Here is a 22,050-nt window from a genome sequence, read left to right on the forward strand (position 1 = left end):
CTACACTCACCCCTACCCCTGATTCTCCTGAAGTTCTGGTGTGCTCCTGGTGCTTCCACTCTGAAGGCTGATCTCGAATACCATTGCAATGCTTCTGCCATTTCTTTGTTCCCTATTACTATTTCTCTACCCTCATTGTTTAGAGATCCAGTGTCCACCTTTCTCAGGGTCAGAATTGCTATTCACCCACAGGTAGCCGATTGAGGCCATTTTCCCCTGTAAACAAAGGTTTCCAATTGGCATAGGGGTTATGTACATCAGGCCAAAACATCATATCAAAACTTCTAGAGGCAGGCAATAAATATTGGGCCGGTCAGCAACACACACCTCTCATGATTTGAATTTGTTAAAAAAAAGACATAGATCAATAGATGTAGCAACACAACTAGAAAGGTGGGGCCCATGATTAATCCCACAGAAGACCCTTCCCACCCATACCTGGCTTGGTCACACCACAACTCGGGCAATTGGCTGTCCCAAAGCAGTTTTGCTCCTCCACAATCAAAGACAAGCAATTGTGGCCATTTGAGATTTAAATGATGAACTGGTCTCTTATTCAGTGGTTGCCCTTTACTAAAGTTGTTTCTCTTTCTTCCACCAACAGCTCTCACCTTGGCTATTGGGGCTGCTGTTGTGTCAGTGCTCGTGACCCCCCCCCCCCCACCCCCGCCACCATTAGCCCTTCACCTTTGAAAACTAGTTTTAAAAATTGTGAGCACGCTCCCTACTATTAATTGGCAGACACATTAATAATTTAGGTGTGCATGTGGAGCCAGGGTCTATTTTAATCAAATCTAGAATTGAAGAAGTATACTTTGTAGTGTTTGGAATAAAAGTAATGAATTAACAGCACATATAAAGGTTAATTGGTTTAATCTTACAGCTGTTATGGTTACAAGGTGGTCAAAGTTGGGAAATAGATATTCAGGTTTATGTGATTTTTCACAAGGATGAGCAAGAGGGAAGTTTGGTGAGATATCACTGTTAGTAAAGGGTAGGAAAAGTTCAAAAGCAAGAAATCTTACATTAGAATATGTAGTCACCAGGTAGGTAGAGATAAGAGATAAGGGGAGAAAGATACTGGTGGATGTAAACTATTGGCTCCTTAACAGCAACTATATTATAGGACAGAGTGAATCCTGAGATAATGAGGGCATGTGAAAAAAAGCCTGTACATTTATCATGGTTAACTTTAATCTTTATGTAGAATATAGAACTGTGCAGCACAGGAATGGGCTCTTCGCCCCATGATGCTGTGCTGAACATGACGCCAAATTAAATTAATCTCTTCTGCCTGCCCTTGGTCCATATCCCTCCATTCCTTATCTAAAAGTAGGTTAAATGCCCTTATCGTATCTGTCTCCAACACTATCCCTGGCAGTGAGTTCCAGACTCCTGTCACACTCTGTGTAAAAAAAAACTGCCCTCATGTCTCATAGAATTATACAGCACAGAAACAGACTTTTCAGTCCAACTTGTCCATGCCGGCCAGATATTCTAAATAAACCTCATCCCACCTGCCAGTACCCGGCCCATATCCCTCCAAACCCTTCCTATTCGTATAACCACTCAGATGCCTTTTAAATGCTGTATTTGTTCCAGTCTCCACCACTTCCTCTGGCAGCCCATTCCACACACGCACCACCCTCTGCATGAAAAGGTTGCCCCTTAGGTCCCTTTTAAACCTTGCCCCTCTCTCCTTAAACTTATGCCCTCTCGTTTTGGACATCCCCACCCTGGGGAAAAGACCTTATCTATTTACCTTATCCATGCCCCTCATGATTTTATAAACCTCTATAAGATCACCCCTCAACCTCTGATGCTCCAGGGAAAAGAGCCCCAGCCTATTCAGTCTCTCCCTTTAACTCAAACCCTCCAACCCTGGCTTCATCCTTGTGATTATTTTCAGAACCCTTTCAAGGTTCACAACATCCTGCCTATAGCAGGGAGACACAATATTCCAAAAGTGGCCTAACCAATGCCCTGTACAGCCAAACATGACCACCCAATTCCTATACTCAATGCACTGACCATTAAAGACAACTATACCAAACTCCTTTACTACCCTATCTACCTGTGACTCCACTTTCAAGGAACTATGAACCTGAACTCGAAGGTCTCTTTGTTCAGCAACACTCCTCAAGACCTAACTTACCCCTCTCACCTTAAATGCATGCCCCCTAGTATTAGACATTTCAAACTCTGGGAGAAAGATTCTGACTATCGACCTTATCTGTGCATCTCATGATTTTACAAACTTCTCTCAGGTTTCCCCACAGCCTCTGCTACTCAAGAGAAAACAACCTGAGTCTTTCTAGTCTCTCCTTGTAGCTCAAACCTTCTAATCCAGGCAGCATCCTAATAAGCCTCTTCTCTATCCTTTTCAAAGCCTCCACATCCTTCCTGTAATGGGGAGACCAGAATTGAACATGATACTGAGTGTGGCCTGACTAAAGTCTTCTAAAGCTACAACATCCTGACTCTTGTACTCAATTCTCTGACTAATAAAGGCATGCATGCCACACACCTTCTTTACCACCCTATCTACTTGCGTTGCCAGTTTCAGGGAGCTGTGGACTTGAATCCCAAGATCCTTCTAAACATCAGTGCTGCTCAGAGTCCTGCCATTAACCATATACTTTTCTTTAATATTTGATCTCCCAAAGTGCAACACCTTACATTTACCCAGATTAAACTTCATCTCCCATTTTTCCACCCATTTCTGCAACTGATTTGTATCCTGCTATATCCTTTGGCAGTCTTCTACACTATCCACAACTCCACCGATCTTTGTATCATTTGCAAACATACTAACCCACCCGACTACATTTTCATCCAAGTCATTTCTGTATATCACAAACAGCAGAGGTCTCAGTGCAGATCCCTGCAGAACACCACTAATCATGGATCTCCAGTCTGAAAACCACCATTCTACCCTTACCCTCTGCCTTCTATGGGCAAGCCAATTCTGAACCCATGCAACCAGGTCACCATGGATCCCAAACATCTTAATCTTCTGAATGAGCCTACTATGAGGGACCTTGTTGAAAGCTTTACTAAAATCCATGTAAACAACATCCACTGCTCCACCCTCATTGATCACCTTCATCACCTCCTCAAAAATATCAGTCAAGTTAGTAAGATATAACCTACCCCACACAAAGCCATGCTGACTGTCCCTAATTAGGTCATGCTTTTCCAAATGTGCATAAATCCTATCCCTAAGAATTATCTCCAATAGTTTCCCAACCACCGATGTGAGACTCACCTGTCTATAGTTTCTTGGATTATCCCTATTTCCCTTCTTGAAAAAAGGAACAACATTAGCTACTTGCCAGTTCTCTGGGACCACTCCAGTGACTAGCAAGGATACCAAGATCTTGATTAAGCTCACAGATATTTCCTTTCCTTTCTTGTCTCTGTCTGTAACCTGGGGTAGATACCATCGGGCCCTGGAGATGTATCCACTGTGTTGCTCTTCAAGAGATCCAACACCACTTCTGTTTTGATCACAAAATGCCCCAGCATATTAGCATGCTCCATACAAATCTCACTATCCTCCATATCCTTTTCCTGGGTGAATACTCATACAAAGTACTCGTTTAGGATCCCACCCACATCCAATTTAGTATTTTCCCACGTGGTCCTGACTTATCCTTGTTCATAGCTATCATAAAACTTAAGGAGTTATGATCACTGTTTCCAAAATGCTCTCTCGCTGATAGGTCAGTCACCTGGCCAGGCTGATTAGCTGATACAAGGTCCAAAATGCCCCCCCCCAGTTGGGCTATCCACATACTGTTTCAAGAAACCTTTCTGGATGCACTTAACAAATTTTGCTCCGTCTAACCCTCTTGCTCTAAGGGAGTCTCAGTCAATATTGGGGAAGGTAAAGTCACCCACAGTGACAACTCTTTTCATTGCGTCTTTCCATAATGTCCCTGCATATTTTTTCTTCGATGTCTCAATGGTAGTTGGGAACCCGATAGTATAATTCCATCAGAGTGATTGCACCCATTTGAGTTTTGAGCTCTATACATATTATCTCAATGGATGAGCCCTCCAGAATGTCCTCTTTGAGGGCAGATGTAACATTCTCCCTGATTAATAATGCAACTCCTCCACCTGTTTTACTTTCCTCTCTATCATCTAAATCAACAAAGCCTGGAACATTGAGCAGACAGTCCTGTTCCTCTCTCACCCTAGTCTCTGTAATGGCCACAGCATCATAATCCCATGTACTCGTCCAGGGTCTAAGCTCATCTGCCTTACCCATAATACTCCTTGCATTGAAATAAACACACTTCAGCCCATTAGTGTTCAATTACCTGTCTCTATTTGCCCGTTCTTTCTGATATAATGGTTTTAATATCCACCTTCCCCTCAATCCCTCCACTTGCCTGCTGCTGTGGTTCAAGCCCCCGCCATTCGAGATTATACCATTCCAAGTAGCAATAGCCAACCTCTGTGCAGCAATATTGGCTCCCTTGCTGTCGAGGTGCAACCCGTTCCATTTGCCCCAGAAAATGTCCCAATGATCCAAGAACCTGAAACCCTGCCCCCACATCAGCTGCTTAGCCATGTATTCATCTCTCCTATCTTTGTATTCCTTGCTTTTCTAGCAAGTGGCACTGGTAGTAATCCAGAGATTGCTGTCCTCGGGTTCCTACTGTTAACCCTCTTTCCTAATTCCCTGTACTCACTCTGTAGCATCTCACCCCTCTTCCTACCTATGTCATTGGTACCAGTGTTCATCACGACCTCTGACTGCTTATCCTCTTCCTTAAGAATTTCATGCAACTGCTTGGAGATGTTTGTGATTTTTGAGAAGATTTTGTAGCTCAGGTTGAAGTTCAGGTTGTAAGTTTGCTCGTTGAGCTGGCAGCTTTGTTCTCAGACATTTCGTCATCATGCTAGGTAACATCATCAGTGAGCCTCTGTTGAAGCGTTCGTGATGTGTCCCACTTTCTGTTTCTCAGAGGTTGGTAAATCGGGTCCAAATCAATGTGTTTATTAACTGAGTTCAGGTTTGAATGCCAGGCCTCTAGGAATTCCTGTGCGTGTCTTTGTTCAACCTGTCCTAGAATGGATGTGTTTTCCCAGTCAAAGTGGTGTCCTTTTTCATCTGTATGTAAGGATACTAGTGATAGTGGGTCATGTCTTTTGGTGGCTAGTTGGTGTTTGTGTATCTTGGTGACTAATTTTCTGCCTGTCTGTCCGATGTTACAATCCTTGCATGGTACTTTCTAAATGACATTTGTTTTGCTGGTTGTTGGTTTAGGGTCCTTTAACTTCATCAGTAGCTGTTTCAGTGTGTTGGTAAACAACAAACCCAAACAAGCAGACACAACACACCCAGAAACTCAAGTCACATTACTATACATCAAAAACATCTCGGAGATGACCACCAGATTACTCCAACCCCTTGGCACCATAGTATCCCACAAACCTACCAACACACTGAAACAGCTACTAATGAACCTAAAGGATCCTATACCCAGTCATTTACAAAATACCATGCAAGGACTGGAACAAAACCACATTGGATAGACAGGCAGAAAACTAGCCACCAGGCTACATGAACAGCAACTAGCCACTAAAAGACATGACTCACTATCACTAGTATCCTTACATACAGGTGAAGAAGGACACCACTTCGACTGGGATAACATATCCATCCTAGGACAGGCTAAACAAAGACATGCATGGGAATTTCAAGAGGGTTGGCATTCAAACCAGAATCCCATCAATAAATACATTGATTTGGACCCCATTTAGCAACCTCTGAGACAAAGAACTGGAAATTGTATCACCCACCTTAAGAGACCAAGACACACAAATAGAAAGTGGGACAGAACATCAACGCTTCAATAGAGGCTCATTAATGATGTTACCTAGCATGGTGATGAAATATCTGAGAACAAACCTGCCAGCTCAGCGAACAAACTTACAGCCTGCTGAGAGACATTCTTGACTCTGGCACTAGGGAGGCAACACACCATCCTGAAGTTTCAAACATGGCCACAGAAACTTCTCTGTGCACTTAACTAGCAAGTCTCCGACCACTATTGCTCATGTATATTGAGAATATCCAATTGTCAGAGGTAGTCACATTTTAGAAATATTTGTGTGTATTTGAGGCAGTTTCTTAGAACAATTGTTGTGGATCCAACCAGGGATCACGCCATTTTGGATCTAGTAATGTGCAGTAAGGCAGGTTTAATTAATGATCTCAGAACAAAAAGATCCCTCAGAAAACATTTTTGATTACGTGGCAGGATTTATATTCAGTTGGAGAGAAGGTTGGGTTAGAAACAACTGTGCTAAACTTAACATAAGAATAATTGCACACATGAATGAGAGCAAAGTTGGCTGGAGTGGACTGGGAAAGGAGTTTATTCCTCAACTGTCTTTGTTTTTAATGACAAATGTTTCAGGCAATTTTATGGTTCACAACAAAGTAATATCTCAATGAAGAAGAAGGATAATAGGAAAAGATAAGCCAACCAAGATTTATAAAGGGGAGAGAGGGATAGCATCAAATTGAAAGAGAAACCAAACATACAACACGTCAAAGATTAGTGGTAAGGCAGAGAACTGGGAAATTTTTAAAAAACAATGTTAGATTATCCAAGAAAGGGAGTTAATAAACTTTGAGGATAAAGTCACAAATAATATCAGTGAAAGCTTCTTAAAATTCAAAAAAAGCAGAGAAAGACAATATGAACATAGGTCCATCAGAGAACAAGACTGGAGAAGTAATGAAATGCAGAGGAATTGAACAAATACTTTTCATCTATCTTCACAGTAGAAGACATGAAATTGCGTTCCAAAAATACTAAATCATAAAGGGGAAAAGGAGGGAGGACGTAAATGCAGTAACAATTACTAGAGAAAATGTATTGGGGAAAGTGATGGGGCTAAAGACGAATACAGCTTGGACTTGATGGGATGCAGCCTTGGATATTATTGGAAACAGCTGTAGAGATAGTGGATTCACTAATAGTAATCTTCCAATATTCCTTAGATTCTGAAAAAGTCCCGGCGGACTGAAAAACTACAAATGTAACGCCCTGATTCAAAATGGCAATGCGACACACATGCAGGAAGCTGTATCACTGTTATCTTAACATCTGTTATTGAGAAAATGTTGGAGTTTATTATAAATTATCTAATAGTTGAACATTTGGAAATATATAATATAATCAGTCAGAGTCAGAAGGGGAAATCATTGCCTGACAAAAGTATTAGAATCTTTTGAAGAGCTAACAAGCAGGATCAATAAAGGCGAACCAGTGAATCTAATATATTTGGTTTCTAAAAAGGCACTTGATAAGTTAACACAAGTTAAGCTACTTAATAAGCTATGAGCCCATGGTGTTGGAGGAGATTGGGTATGGTATATTAGAATGGATAGACGAATGGTAACTTAGTAGGTGACAGAGTTGGGACAATGGGACATTCTCAGGAGGGCAGCTTATAACTAACTAGTGGAGTGCAACAGGATTCACTGCTGAGGCCACATTTACTCTAGTGTGTTTTAATGTATTGGATGAGGGAGGTAAATGTATTGTCACCAAATTTGTGGATGATACAAAGAAAGGTGGAGAGGCAAGTGGTGAAGATGACATAAAGATTCTGCAGTGAGATATAACCAGATTAAGTACGTAGGCAAAAGCTAGGCACTTGGAATATAATGTGGGAAAATGTGTGGTTTTGTACTTTGGAGCTGAGGAGCTGAGTTGTTATTTAAGTAGAGAAAGCTGCAGCACAAGGGAATTTGGGAGTCCTCGTGCAAAAATCACAAAAAGCTAGTATACCTGTTGAACAGGGGAAGGCAAATAGAAAGTTGACCTTTATTAAAATGGGAATGGAGTATAAAACTAGGGAATTCATTGTAAAACAAGACACTTGTACGAGCACACCTAAAATACTGTGAACTGTTTTGGTTCCCTTATCTAAGGAAAGATTAGATTAAATTAGATTACTTAGTGTGGAAACAGGCCCTTCAGCCCAACAAGTCCACACCAACCCTCCGAAGATATACTAGCAGTGGAGGCAGACTAGAGAAACTACACTGGGCTGGCCATGGGTTTGGGGGGGATTTTCTGATGAAGAGAGCTGACTTGGTTCGTCCAGTAAAAGAATGAGCGGTGACATTATTGAAACGTAAAAGAGTCTTAGGAGACTTGAGAGTGTATATTCTGAGAGGGTGTTGGGGAATCTAGGATCAGAGGGCATATCTTAGAGTAAGGGGTTGCCCAGCTAGTGTAGATTCTCAGATTCTGGATCCGCTGCAGAAGTTTCTGTGCTAGAAAACATTTTCAAAAGATCACTTGTAGCCCATGTCTGGAAGCGAGATGAACCACTGGCTAACCACACAATGGAGGTCCAGATATGAACCATATTAAGTTTGGTTTGAAAACTCCTGCAGTCAGAACTAGCTTCTGACATTCCTGTCATTCATCCAATCCCCAACCAGGGATGTACAGACTGTGTTTGTTAACCTGTATCCCATCAAAGGACCATCAGCTGGGAGATTGACCTGAAAAACTGCCAGACAAGTATGTTTGTGTATATTTGGTGTACTAGCTCAAGAACTTAATAACTTAATTGCTCAGATCATAATTTTATATTTTCAAACAGAAAATACCTCAACTGAATTTTTATCAAAGGACCTACTGTTAGTAATAATCATATGTGCTAATTATTCAGTCAGTCAACATCAAGTATAATTGGTATATGTACGTTCGCTAGCACAGTTGAATACCCTTTCCAGAAAGTTTGTCTATCAGTTCCAAATCAATTCTATGCAATTAGGTTAGACTTGGTCAAGCTGCTGTTTCAGGATGTTGCTGTCTCTGGTTAAAATGTCTTGCATGAAAGGAATTTGATGGTATCACAGAGAAAACACATTCGGTACAATAGGCTTTCTTGCTTTGGGAGGTGGGGCAGTTACAGGGATAGGGTAGGGGGCGTGGGTCTTTGGAGGGTTGGTGTGGACTCGATGGGCTGAATGGCCTGGTTCCACTCTGTAGGGATTCTATGGATATAATGAAAACCTCGCGGCTTAATCGATAATTCTCAGTGATTTTGAATCAAATAGAGTGATGATGCAATATTTTAGTTTTACAACATTTTGAGCAATGGGAATAGAGAGTGAAGTCAGTCCTTCAGTTTTCACATAATTGTTCTTCAATCTGGCTGAGGCCTGAATAGGAAGAGTTCAATAAACTGGAGGATCAATCACTCAAGTCATTGAATAAACCCAGTAGCAAAGTGCCGACCTGCTGTTTGGTCAGTATGTAGTACATAGCAATCAGGGTGAAATAAAATATGGAATAAAAATAACAAATTGAGAAGAACCTCAATATTTGAATCCTCATGCAATAAAGTATAAGTCCTGACAAGCAAGGTTGGACACAGTGATCCTGCTCATTATGTGGAGATGGGGTGGAGGCATATTTTTCAGAAAAGTGGGGAAATGCCAGGGTCACCAATGTTAACAGCAGGATCTCCTAAGGACTTTGTTTCCTGTCTGCCAGTTAGCATGGTTTGGGATGAAGTGAGTGTGGAGACTACTTGTAACACAATAACAAAGATTGAGAGAGGGAAAGGTCAGTGCATAGTGGTGAGTAGGCAGAAGGTAAACTAGGAAGGTGTGGGTGGTATCTCAGGAATTCCAGCAGCAGGAACTGGCAGTCTGAAGATCATGTCTGTGGGTTTGTTTAATGAGTGAGGTGAAATGTTTCTCTGAAAAGCACTGACACCTCCTGTAAGTTGCTAGATTTCCTAAGTCCTGGGAAAGCTGGTCATCTTGTGGTAACTGGCTAACAAATTTATGGACAGAGTCTTATTGACAGAAACAATAGTCAGAGGGCTGTTTTTACAGAGCATACCCCATCAAAACCATCATAATTAAACCAGAAGGAGGAAAGTTTGCTGTGGATTTAATGTCAATTTAACGACCATCAAACCCCAGCGTCCAGCTTAGTCCTTTCCCATTTGTCAGGTAAAATTGCACCCAATGTTTCTGAATTCTGATGAGTTCACGATTTTCATCAGGACGTAGCTACAGTGAAGGTTAAATGGATGGAATGGGAGCAAAAACAGACTCGGGTGAAACTGCCGTAGGCTCAACCCATTTAGAAGCTTCACTGAATGTTATCATATATGACATCAGTGAGTTCTGCCATAATCTCTCTCATCTGCTGCACATACTGAGAAAGCAGCTTTCATACATGCTCATAGATTGCTGTTTATCAAAGATCCTTATTTTGGGCAGGATCCCTGAAATCCAAATCCACCACTACAGCCAATGCTGCAAAAAATGACCTGCGGCCTTATCGAGTACCTGTTCTGGCCTGCAGTCTACTTGGTACAGTGTCAGTCAGATGCTTAGGGAGACTGAACAATCGGTGATTCAGTGCTGTAAACTAACATGAAAGCAAGAGAGAGGCAGTTCAATGTCAGTTCTTCCTTTTAAAAGTAAAGCTATTCGAGGTACTACTTTAAATCCACTCAGCACTAACTTGCCACTTCCTACTATCACTGCAGCTTGCCTCTTCAATAGCCTGAGTGCCTGCTACTCAAATGGACTGCTTTACATCTGGGATCCCAGGGACCAAGAGGCTACTTCTTTTTGACATTGTATTTAAATTCTTCTAGAAACATTTCTAAGCAGAAACTAGTTGGTGCAAAAAATCTCTGAGTTAGAAATAGCCAGCTGATTATCAGGTAAGACAAATGTCAAAAAGACCCTACAAGTAGAGTGTTCTAAAGAGAAGTCTAATTGGAAGAGTTAGAGAGCCATGGAACCATGGCGCCCTGAATTAAATCAATCAAATCCAAAACAACCCAAAATGGCAATTACTTTATGGAAGTTCTGTTTCTTTTTTCTGTGGTTTTGAATACATTCTTTCTTCTGATATTGTGAATAGTAATTTGACTAATGAGGTAATACTGCACATTGGTGCTGAAACAAATTGTGCCATGCTGTGCTATGAAGTAAAATGTTTATGATTTCCCTGGTGATTCAATAGCTGGAATATTTCTCTATCTCTCTCATGCTGTAAGGGAGACACTTGGCTGTAGGCTTTTCCTAAAGGACATTAAAAAATGATTCCAGGAATGGATTACTGGACCTGCTTTTGTCCATTCACTAGTGACAAGGTTAAGCATGTGCACAAAGAAAAGCAAAAAGATGTCACCTGAGATCATACTTATCCTGAGAATGTTATCCATCTGTGTTAGGGGAACCAGAGGAGAAAATAAATTTTGAGTGAGGCAGCTTAATACAAATTAACAGGGAAGCCACAATTTTCATTAATGAGCTGTATATTAACAAACATTTGGTCAGAAATATGTAGAAATATCACCCGGAGCTAATATTGCAGAAACCCAATTTCAATCCATAAGTATTTCCTGTTCTCCTGCTGAATTACATATTTTGTTTTTGCAGGTACAAGCTTGCTTTTGCCCAAAGTAGAACAGCAAATTTCTACTTTGATGGCTCAGGCTATTCTTTTGTACGTAACATACAAAGGAGAGGAAAATTCAACATAGCAACTCGGTTCAACCTAGACATTCGCACACCAGCTGACAATGCCCTCCTGTTACTGATGGTGAAAGGGGTAAGGGGCTATATCAAACTAATTTAATTGTGTTTTTTTTCATCCTGTAGAAGATAAAATGCAATTAATCAGGAAGGAAATAACATGGAAAAATTATTTTAATGGTGCCCTAGAAATGGAGCTTCATACAGTGTGAGTGTGAATGTCATGAATTTGAACAAAAAGGTGAATGGGTTGCATGGGATCTTTCATCCAGTGAAGTGCACGATAGAAATTAAAATTAACATTTGAAAATTTCTATACCTGAATTCATAATCTATTTCCCAAAGCTTAAAAAGCTTTTTATTAATTTATATTCATCGTACCATTCAATAATGTGAACGTTTAGTATGCTAATCCACGCACTCGTACCACCAACCATTAAATTGTGCTTTAAACCTGAAGCTTTGAAAGCGAGCAGACTAATATTGACGTCAGCAAATTGAAAATGGAAACCAGACAAAAATAACCACAGGGCAAAATTCTGCTTTTGATTTTAGTGTTGATCTGTACCCATCATGAAGTGAAAACATCGCTACTGTATGGGTATTAACTGTAGCTGTCTAATTCTCATTATCAATGCACAAGAGCAAAACATGCATTTATCAAAAAATCTTTACCATAAGAAAATATGCCAAAACGCAAGTATTTACTGAGGGACAGTGCTTTGAAGTTTAATAAAGGACACAGGTTAAAAGATAACAGCAAGCACATTCCAAACTTCACAGAGAATAAAGATAGCATGGCACTTGGACCAATCTTAAAAGGAACTATGTAACAATTTTAATAACTGCTAGTGACAAAGCTAACAGTTTATTTGGAGCAGTTCTAGTAATACAGAAAGGTTTTGTGCCACAAAGTAGCATCCCTGACTCTGAGGCAGAAGTTCCAGGTTTGAGTCCTACTCCAGGACCTGATGGTCATGAAAGTTGCATTCACATTGTGGCTAAATGGTTGTTTGATTATCAACCTGTAAATCCTTCTGATATTTGACCAGTACAAGGAGGAGTGTCCCCTTATCCACCATGCTTGATGCGTGATGATCCCCTCAAGCCACAGTTTTTGTGACAGGCTAGTGACCTGTTCCCAGAAAGTCTGGCTATGGAAACAGATAAAAGCATGTGCTTTGCTTACCTCAAACTCTACCAGATGAAAGTAATATTTGTAGTGCTATCACAGCCATCAAAATGATTAAAAAACATTAACAGTAAGTCATCAGATTCAAATGAGAATTTTATGTCCGTGTACCTATTGTTGTACAAGGCAATGATTCTGAAGGGGGTTAATGTTCATGTTGCAATGGCTCCATCCACTCAATATTCAAACATTCTGTGGGTGAAGGGAAGCAACTTGGCTGCTAATTTCATGTTTTCCTGCATGGACCTCTGAGTTTCAAGTGTGGCAGTGACTTCCAGAACCAAAAATCATTACTGTGAATGGTACTAGCACACTAATCGCCTGGCATGTATCATCAGAACAGGTACAGAAGCATGCAGTCAAACAGCTTAGAGCAAGCACTGAAGGCACAGAGTTCGACTCTAGCTTTGTGCAGGAGCAGATTCTCTGGACCAGGGCCTAATCGCCTAGCAATCAGGCCTGATCAATTGTTACTTATTGCTGTCATGAGATATTCAGATGTAGGAGTGGAAGTAGGCCATTCAACCCAATCAAGTCCGTTCCTCCAGTCAATGAGATCATGGTTGATCTGATAATTTTCAATTCTGTTTTCTTGTCTTTGCCTCATAACTTATAATTTGCTTGCTGATTAAACATCTGTCTATCTCAGCCTTGGATACACCTAAAATTATGCAAAGAACTTTATTATTATCAAAGACTGTGCCTCTTCCATTGCTACTCTGTGATGGTGTATTCTGTACCACAGATCCCTCAGTATGGCCCAAGACAAAGGTAAGACAAGAGAGATTAGTGGCAGCAAGCTCCCTCAATTTCGAGCCAATGCCACATACTGATAGAGGTGGCAGATATTTAAAAGATATCACAGTCATAATTATATTTATTGTTTGGCAAATATCAGATAAGGATTTATCTTTTAGAAATCTAAAGTGTTTATTATTTGGTTGCTGCTCCCAGGTCTTATGCTCGAGATGTTTCGCAGATCAGTCTACAGTTGATGGAGAAAACATTAGATATTATCATCCTTCACCTTTATGGTGCCTAGTTGTCCATTTCTTGCGTTGCGTTTTAAATTCCTAGTTGGATTTCTATAATTTGCAGTTTTTATTATTAAACAGTTTAAATTCCTCATCAAACACGTTGAATGCTGCATCATTTTTCACTTAATTGCAATCCTATTTAAGTTTGAAACATGCTCTCGTCCTCTTATTTTAAATGTAAAAATTATTTTATATTCTTTTTCCAAGAATACGTTCTTCAGTATGGAAATGCAAAGTGGTTATATACGCTTGGTTTATGACTTTGGATTCAGCAAAGGCCCCGTTGTTCTTGAGGATACTGATAAAAAGAAACGTATAAATGATGCAAAATATCATGAGGTAAAATATGAAGACTTTGAAAATTCTAGTCTCTGATGTAATATGTTTTAATGTGTGTTTAGTTTATCTGCTAATCACGTAATATTGTATTAAACCATATCTGTAAGGCAGCTGCAATTGACTTTTGAAGAGCTGTATATCTCTATGACTAATAGAAATTAAGCAAAGTACTGCAGATACTGGAGATCTGAAACAAAAATAGAAATTGCCAAAGAAACTCATCTAATGAAGATTCGCTAGATTTGAAACTTTATCTCTGCTTTCTTTCCATAGATGCTGCCAGACCTATTGAGTTTCTCCAACAGTTTCAGTTTTTGTTTTGAATAACAGTTTTTTTAAACTCAATTTTTGACTGTGGAAATTTTGTAACTTCTCGTCTGAGTGAGTGGTTTAAATGCATCAATTGAGGAACAGACAATATTGTTTGTTACCAGAGGAGTTAAATTTTGAACAGTCAAGCAATCTTTGCCTAAATTGATAAGCTCTTCATACATGTTTTTTGAAGAAGATGAGAAAATTACTTCAGTATGCAAATGAATCTGCATGCGTAAAGCTAACACTTCATGATATGCAACTCTTTGATCATTTGTGCTTTATGTCTTCATTCTAATGCAAAGCTCAGTGGTAAGTCACCAATTTGTGTCTGCCTGTGCTGACAGAAACTGTCTGCTGCTCTCCCTTGTAATGACAATTGCTATCTTTCAAAATGCAATTTATTTTAAATACTTTTAAGGTTTTAATATGAAAAAGGTTATTTAAATGTACATATTGTTTGATTGATATCATCCCTGCGCTCAGTTTCCTATGTAGGCAATGTCTTGATGTTAGAATTCTCTTCCTTGCTTTCAAACCTCTCCATGGTTTTGGGTGTCGCCATCTTTGTAAACCCCTCCAAACTCACAACCAGCTGAGATATCTATAATCTTCCTAATTCTGGCCTGTTGATTGTCCTTGTTTTAAACACTCCACTATTGCTGGCTGTGCCTTCAGTTGCCTGGCCCTGAGCTCTGGAATTCCCTCAGTGCACTGTTCTACCTCCTCTTCTCACTTTCCTCCTTTTGAAGCACTACTTTAAATCTACCTTTGACCAAACATTTGTTCATCTGACATAATATCTCTTTATGTGGCTTTCGTGAAATGCTTTGGACAAGATATTAATTTAAAGACGCAGCGCAAAATTAGATCGGTGATTGCAAGCAAAGTTGAAACAGTGACATGATTCAATTCTTAGATGTCACAGGAGTTTGTACATCTTACAGTAAGGAGCATGAGCTGTTTTCTAGAACTGCATAAGACAGTGGGAGAATTATTTGCATAATTGTGCTTCAAGCAGAGCTATCCAGCTTGCATCAATTCTCCAGGGGCAGACAGCACACACAGCACCTCTAGCACAATCAATCCAGCATCATTCAGCTACCTAAATTCTATAAAAACAGCCTGTGTTTTGTCATCAATTTTAAGTTTTGTTTTATTGTACACATACCAACTATTCTGACAGCACCAACTCGTATGAATAAATTCTAAACTCCAGTCTCTGGGCCATATTATGAAACCAAATCTGTATTTTCATTCAGGTCTCATTCATTTACCACAACTATAAGAAGATGATCCTATTGATTGACAGAATCAATGTAAAAAGTGTTGAAAATGAAAAGAAGAGCATGCATTTTACAGATGTCTATGTTGGTGGAGCACCTGATCAGGTCTTATCAAGGTTTGTTAAACTGGAACATAAATATTTCTTTCATCAACTTTGCAGACTATTTATATGGTGACCTTCAAAAATAATGAAACATTTGTCTAATCCTGGTCCTTCATCAGTAATTATAAATAAAACATCTAAAAGCCTTTAAAAAGCAACATTTCTACGCAAAATATATCAGTTAATATTTACTGTTTTGCTCCTCTCCTTTATATTTATATGCTTACGTTCCTGATTAACCTTGCCTATAAAAATAGGATCAGTGCCAAACTGTCAGGCAGATCAAACCATAACTGCAAAATAATGGAGAGTGCCATCATGTTGTATATAGACCAGGGGAAGAAGAGTTTTACATTAAACATTCTGTACCATTAGTGATCTGGGCAGTAAGGTCAGAGACTGAAAAACCAGATCAAGCCCAAAGGGAGACAGAAGTTAGAAAGCTAACAATCAGATGGCTACTATAGATAAGTGTTTCTCTAGTCTGAACGGTGAAAAGTTTAATTGAAGTTCATTCTCCAGACATACTTTCTGAAGGATGTGAGAGATGGTAGATCGTATATGCACTACTGTTGTAGTAATACTACCTGTCTAGTACCCCCTGAAGAACCATTAAACACAAGTAAAGACAAATGCGACTGGCAGTTAATGTGCAGCCATTGAAATAAAAGCTCAGAGGCAGTATTCTCTGGACATGATCTGTGCTCAGAAAATTGAAGTAGTTAGGCAGCTGAACCTTTGTTTGGAAGAAGAGATGCCCGCTTGAATGTTTCAATTGAACCTGCCTTCACCACCCTACAAGGCAGTACATTCCATACCCTAAACACTCACTAAGTGAAAATATTATTCCTGACTTCACATTTGCTTGTTTTGTAGAACCCTTTAAATCTGTGCCCTCTTGTTCTTATTCCTTTTCCTTGTAAAAATGGAAATAATTTCTCCCGATCTACTCGATCCAACCCATTCAATGTTTTGTTAACCTCTTCCAGCTGTCCTTTCAGCCTCCTTCTCTCCAAGTAGAGCAGTCCCATTGTCTTCAATCTAATCATAGAACTGAAGTTCCTCATCATGAGGACCATTCTTGTAAACCACTTCTCTACTGTCTCCAACGCATTCGCATCTTTCTCATAATATGACACTCAAAACTGTACACCATTCTCTAGCTGAGATCTAACAAGTGTTTTGTACAAGTTCAACATCATCTCCATGCTTCTGTGCACTCACCCCCTATTAATAAAACTGAGGATTCTATATTCTTATTGTTCTCTCTCCACTGCCTGGCATTTTCAGTGATCTGTGTGCTCAAACACAAGCAGGTCTTTCTGCTCATACAACACCCATGCTTCACTTAGGATTAAGCCCTCTATTTGATATTCTTTTTCAATGTTTTTCTGACCAAAAGGTACCACCTCACACTTCTCTACATTGAAACTCATCTCCCAACTATTTATCCATTAACATGTCTGTGTCCTTCTGGAGTTCCAACTGTCCTCCTCAAAGTTTGTAATTCTTCCAAGTTTCATTCATCTGCAAACTTTGAAACTGCCCCTTATACACTAAGATCTGAACTATTAATATATATCAGGAAAAGAAAATGTCCCAATACTGACACTGGGGAACTTCACTAAAAAACCTTCCTCTAGCCGAAAAGATATCGGTTAACTGTCGCTCTCTGTTTTGCTTCACCTAGCCAATTGTTTATCCATGGCACTAATGTCCCTTTTATTCTATGACCTTGAACTTTTCTCATAAATTTGATGTGTTGCACTGTATCAAACATCTTTCATAAGTCCATGTACACTGCATCAATAGCATTACCCTCACTGAGCTTCAGTTACCTCTTCGAAAACTTCCAGTAAGTTGGTTAATCATGATTACCCTTTAAGAAACCCATGCTGACTGTTCCTAATCAACAGTTTTTCTTAATTATTTTTGCACCTGTTTGTGACATTTTAAAAGTCTATTTTTAAATCTATTTCAAGTCTCTTTGGACATCAACTGTAATTAATTTCATACTGCCCTGATCTACTCTTTCTCAGTCCAAAATGGATAACTTCGCACTTGCTTACAATGAACTCCATCATCCACTTAGTCTATCAATATCCCCTTGTAATTTTATGCTATCACGTACATTGTCTGCAATGCCACCTAGCTTTGTGCCTTCAGCTAATTTGGATTTATGACTCTCTGTGGCATTATCCAAGGCGTTACTGAATAGATGAGTAATTGAGGACTTAATATAAATCCTTGTGGAAACCTTTCATCACCTCCTGCCAATTTGAATAGCAACCCATTATCAGTGCTTTCTCTTGCATGCCATTCAATTTCCCAGCCATGTCAGTAATTTGCCCTCAGTTCTGTGGGCTTCTGCTTAAGTCAACAGTCTCCAATGTGGGATTTTATCCAATGCCATCTGGAAGACCATAGAAATGACATTCACCTGTCCACTACCTTAGTCACCTCTTCAAAACGTTCAGTGAGGTTTGTCAGGCATGATCTACTGTCCCTGATTAACTGAACATTTTCAAGGTGTTCAGTTACTTAACACTTGATGATAAACGCTAGCAATTTCCCCGCTACAGATGTTAGGCTAACTGGTCTGAATTTCCTGTTTTTGTTTTCTTTCACCTTCCTGAAAAAGCAGAGCGACATGCAATTTTTCAGTGCAGAGGGAAACTCTGGGATATAGTGAACTCTGCAAAAGTATATCTAGGGCATCTACACTGTGCTCCCCTACTTGCTTTAGCATCCTCAGATGGATTCTGTCCAATCCTGTTTCTTTCTGCTTTGCACTTGCAGATAAATTTAGGTTCGCAAAATATTTGTTAACGTAGTCAAAACATTAGTAATGAATTTGTAACCTCAACTTCAGTTTTTGATTCTTGGTTAGTCTGAAGTCCTATATAGCTACGGATGCTGGATTTCGAGGTTGTCTCCGGAGTTTCCAGTTCCAAAGACGTGATTTCAATGTTCTAGAGGAAGATGAGACATTAGGGATCAGCAATGGTTGTCCAGAGGAATCACTTGTAAGTAATTCTGTTCAATGGATAGGGCTTGGGGCAGTATTGGATCTGGGTTTATGAATGTCACTTACTTAAAGACTCCACTTAAGTATAAAAGTAACACATTTGAAATGCAATTTGATGTTATTGTATTTTTCCTTTCATCAAAGTACCGACTAATGTTGGAAACTCTTTTCTGGTCAGCCATTTGATGCAACTCTATTCGATACTCTGTACAATGTTCACATAGCAAGCTGTTGATTTTAAATTGAGCAGTGCCAAGAGAAGGTAAACAATGGTGCAGATTTTTAAAAGATGTCAATTGGTGATACTGCAGCTAAGGCAGGCATACTTCTTTATATGGACGCTTTCTCATAGCAAAAACCTGCGCAAGGTCCCCTTTAACATGAGAAGGCTGCTGTGCTGCAGCTACCACAAGATCTCTCTATGTTTAATGATATATTCTGTATAGTTTGTCTATCTTGTTCCATGTTGATTAATGTCTTGTTACCAAAAAAGGCCATTCCAGTTACTCTGGATACAAGAATTACTTCACTTCCTAAGAGCAATTCTGTCAGCAATAAAGAGAAGCAGGATGGCATCAGTATGTAATCCCATTTCCAACCACTAACAAGGCCCTGAAGTAAATCCTTGAGATGCCTTTTGCGGCATTTGTGCTGAGGACTACAAGTAATGGATACAACTACTTCAGGCCATTATGACAACTACCAATGAAATGCAAAACCACGAGCTAAATATTGAAAGTTTGCTTTTTGGACACTTGTAAGTATCTATTTCATGATTCTTCTTCCTGTCTACAGATGTCCCGCATGGCGTATTTCAATGGGCAAGGTTTCATCTCTTCCAGCGAAAAGATCACACCATTTTCAAACTTCGAAGGAGGTTTCAATTTTAGGACATTACAGTCCAATGGGTTGCTTTTCTACTACAATGAAGGAGTGAGTATCAAAGAGAAGTCTGAATGGAAAGTCTAAGTGGACGTTTTCCATTTTTTTACAGTAGTTTTCTTTGTTTTTTTTTAATCTGCAACTTTTATTAACTGTATGAAAAATCTTCAGTCAGGGTTTCCTTCCTGCTAGGTTTTTTGTTGTTGATCCTACAATAAGGATTGTACTTGTACGTTAACATTGTAAAAAAAATTTGAATCACATGTTATCAGTGAATGTTTAAATCTTCCATCTCAATCTTCCTCCAGGATTATGTGTAAATTACTTTCTCTTATCATGGGTATCAGATACTTAAATATGATTAGTTTGAACTGTCTTACATCACATTAACAGTTTCATTACCAATGCCATTTGGAAACTTATCAGCTTCAGGATGAATGAGAGAAATTATTTGATAAAGCCATCAAAGGAATGCAGTCTCTAAAATTGTGAATTAGCATTTATTTATCAACATGGCTAGGCAGTGCAATTAGCAGTAAGTGAATATTAAGCTGTAAATACATGGAATAAAAACAATATTTGAAGTGACAAAGGTAATTCCAATGTATCAAGTTATCTCAAAGTTAACTAGGCTGTGTTCATGACAAGTTGGTATTATGCAAGACATCAATCTGATGACCAGAACTTTAAGATAATTAGAATAAAAATTAAAGGGAGCCTCTAACTTTGGAAAAGGAGAGTATGGTTTTCCACCATGCCACCAATTCCTCTACTAAATGTTTTTCCTCACTATGCAATATAATATTTTGTTTATGTATTATATGCTTGAGTTATATGTTCTTTGGAGGACAATATCACAGACAGTAGAATTTCACCAGTGCTTCCCAATGGTAAATCTCTTTCCAGCCTGATATCTTCTCCCTTTCTCTGAACAATGGTACCGTCATTTTCAAAATGAAAGAAGCAACAATGCAATCAACAAAGAAACAATATAACGATGGATGGAATCATTTTATTAGAGCAACTGTCTCCCCATCAAGGTAATCATCTGCTTTTATGTATTTGATGTTGACTATAGATATCTTCTAACTCAATGTTACTAATGAAGAAACTCAACAGCCATTCCAAAATGTAAAACAAACTGGGTTGAATTCAATCTGAGGTTTTCTTAGCTCTCTGAAGTTGTTAACCCTTATCCCCTGACTAAACAGCTAGGTTATGTTTGAAATCACATAATTCATGTATTTTGAGTTTGGTCATTTTCAGTTTTGGAATTCTATAGAATTTTTTATTTTAATTTTTATTTTAATTGTAGGATGTGGGCATCCCTCGTTGCCTGTCCCTAACTGCTTTTGAGAAGGTGGTGATGAGCTGCCTTCTTAAACCACAGCAGTCCATGTGCTGTAGGTAGACCCACTATGCTGTTAGTGAGGGACTTCTGGGATTTTGATACAGTGACACTTCAACTCCTGATAGATCACTTTTGTGCACAGGAAATTTAAGCTATCAACAATTAAAAATCCAATGCACATAGTCGTCTCAGGCCACTAGAGTGGATACTTTGTTCTGATTATTTAGTCTATAATTATAAAATTAATATAAAATTTAAGCAAGGATGTCTTTGATAACTTGATAAGCATGCCCGAACATAAAGCGATGAGGAAGTTTATTTAGTGACCTTGTCTGAAATGAATAGGATCATTGTGGAAAATGGATTGGTGAGACATGCCTCAGTTCTTCAACCAGCCCAAAACCATATCTAGTTCACCCAAATAGGATAGCCATTTTCCACTTTGTCCCAACCTTAAATGTAAACCCAGCAAGACAAGAACAAAGTTCTGAAGGAGTGACCATCTTTTCATCTATGTTACTCCCCATTTCAAGGCCCATAGATGATATTGGTGAAAATTGCTCTGAGGTGAACAATGGAGCAGGCAGCCATTAAAGCCACATAGTCTGTCTTCATTCTGCCCTCAGTTATTTATGCATTGAGGATAGAGGACCTGATAAAGTAGAATATTACTTAGATAAAGAATGACTGTAAAATTCCAAATTGCAAAGATTGGTTGGAGAGACAGTCAGAAGCAATGAGGAATTTGCAACAGCAACAGTATGTGATGGATGGCAGTTATAGGAAGGGGGGAAAGTATCAGAATTGGTCACATAGATGGGTTAACTCCAGGAATGGTAAGGGAGGTAGGCAGCTAGTGCAGGAGTCTTTTGTAGCTATACCCATTTCAAACAAGTATGCTGTTTTAGAAAGTGTAGGGGGTGATGGATTCTCAGCGAAGCACGAACAGCCAAGTTTCTGGT

General features: G+C 39.3%; 1 protein-coding gene across 1 annotated transcript in view; it reads left to right on the forward strand.

Annotated features, from left to right (window-relative positions):
• lama4 (laminin, alpha 4) overlaps positions 1–22,050 on the forward strand; it is a 173,070-nt gene that overhangs the window by 110,901 nt on the left and 40,119 nt on the right. The window contains exons 25-30 of the mRNA XM_072555716.1: positions 11,462–11,633; positions 13,994–14,125; positions 15,700–15,839; positions 18,718–18,853; positions 19,651–19,788; positions 20,644–20,777. Coding sequence (XP_072411817.1) covers positions 11,462–11,633; positions 13,994–14,125; positions 15,700–15,839; positions 18,718–18,853; positions 19,651–19,788; positions 20,644–20,777 — 852 coding nt within the window. The remainder of the gene's footprint in view (positions 1–11,461; positions 11,634–13,993; positions 14,126–15,699; positions 15,840–18,717; positions 18,854–19,650; positions 19,789–20,643; positions 20,778–22,050) is intronic.

This window comes from Chiloscyllium punctatum, chromosome 3 (genome assembly GCF_047496795.1).
Source record: "Chiloscyllium punctatum isolate Juve2018m chromosome 3, sChiPun1.3, whole genome shotgun sequence".
Classification (NCBI taxonomy): Eukaryota; Metazoa; Chordata; class Chondrichthyes; order Orectolobiformes; family Hemiscylliidae; genus Chiloscyllium; species Chiloscyllium punctatum.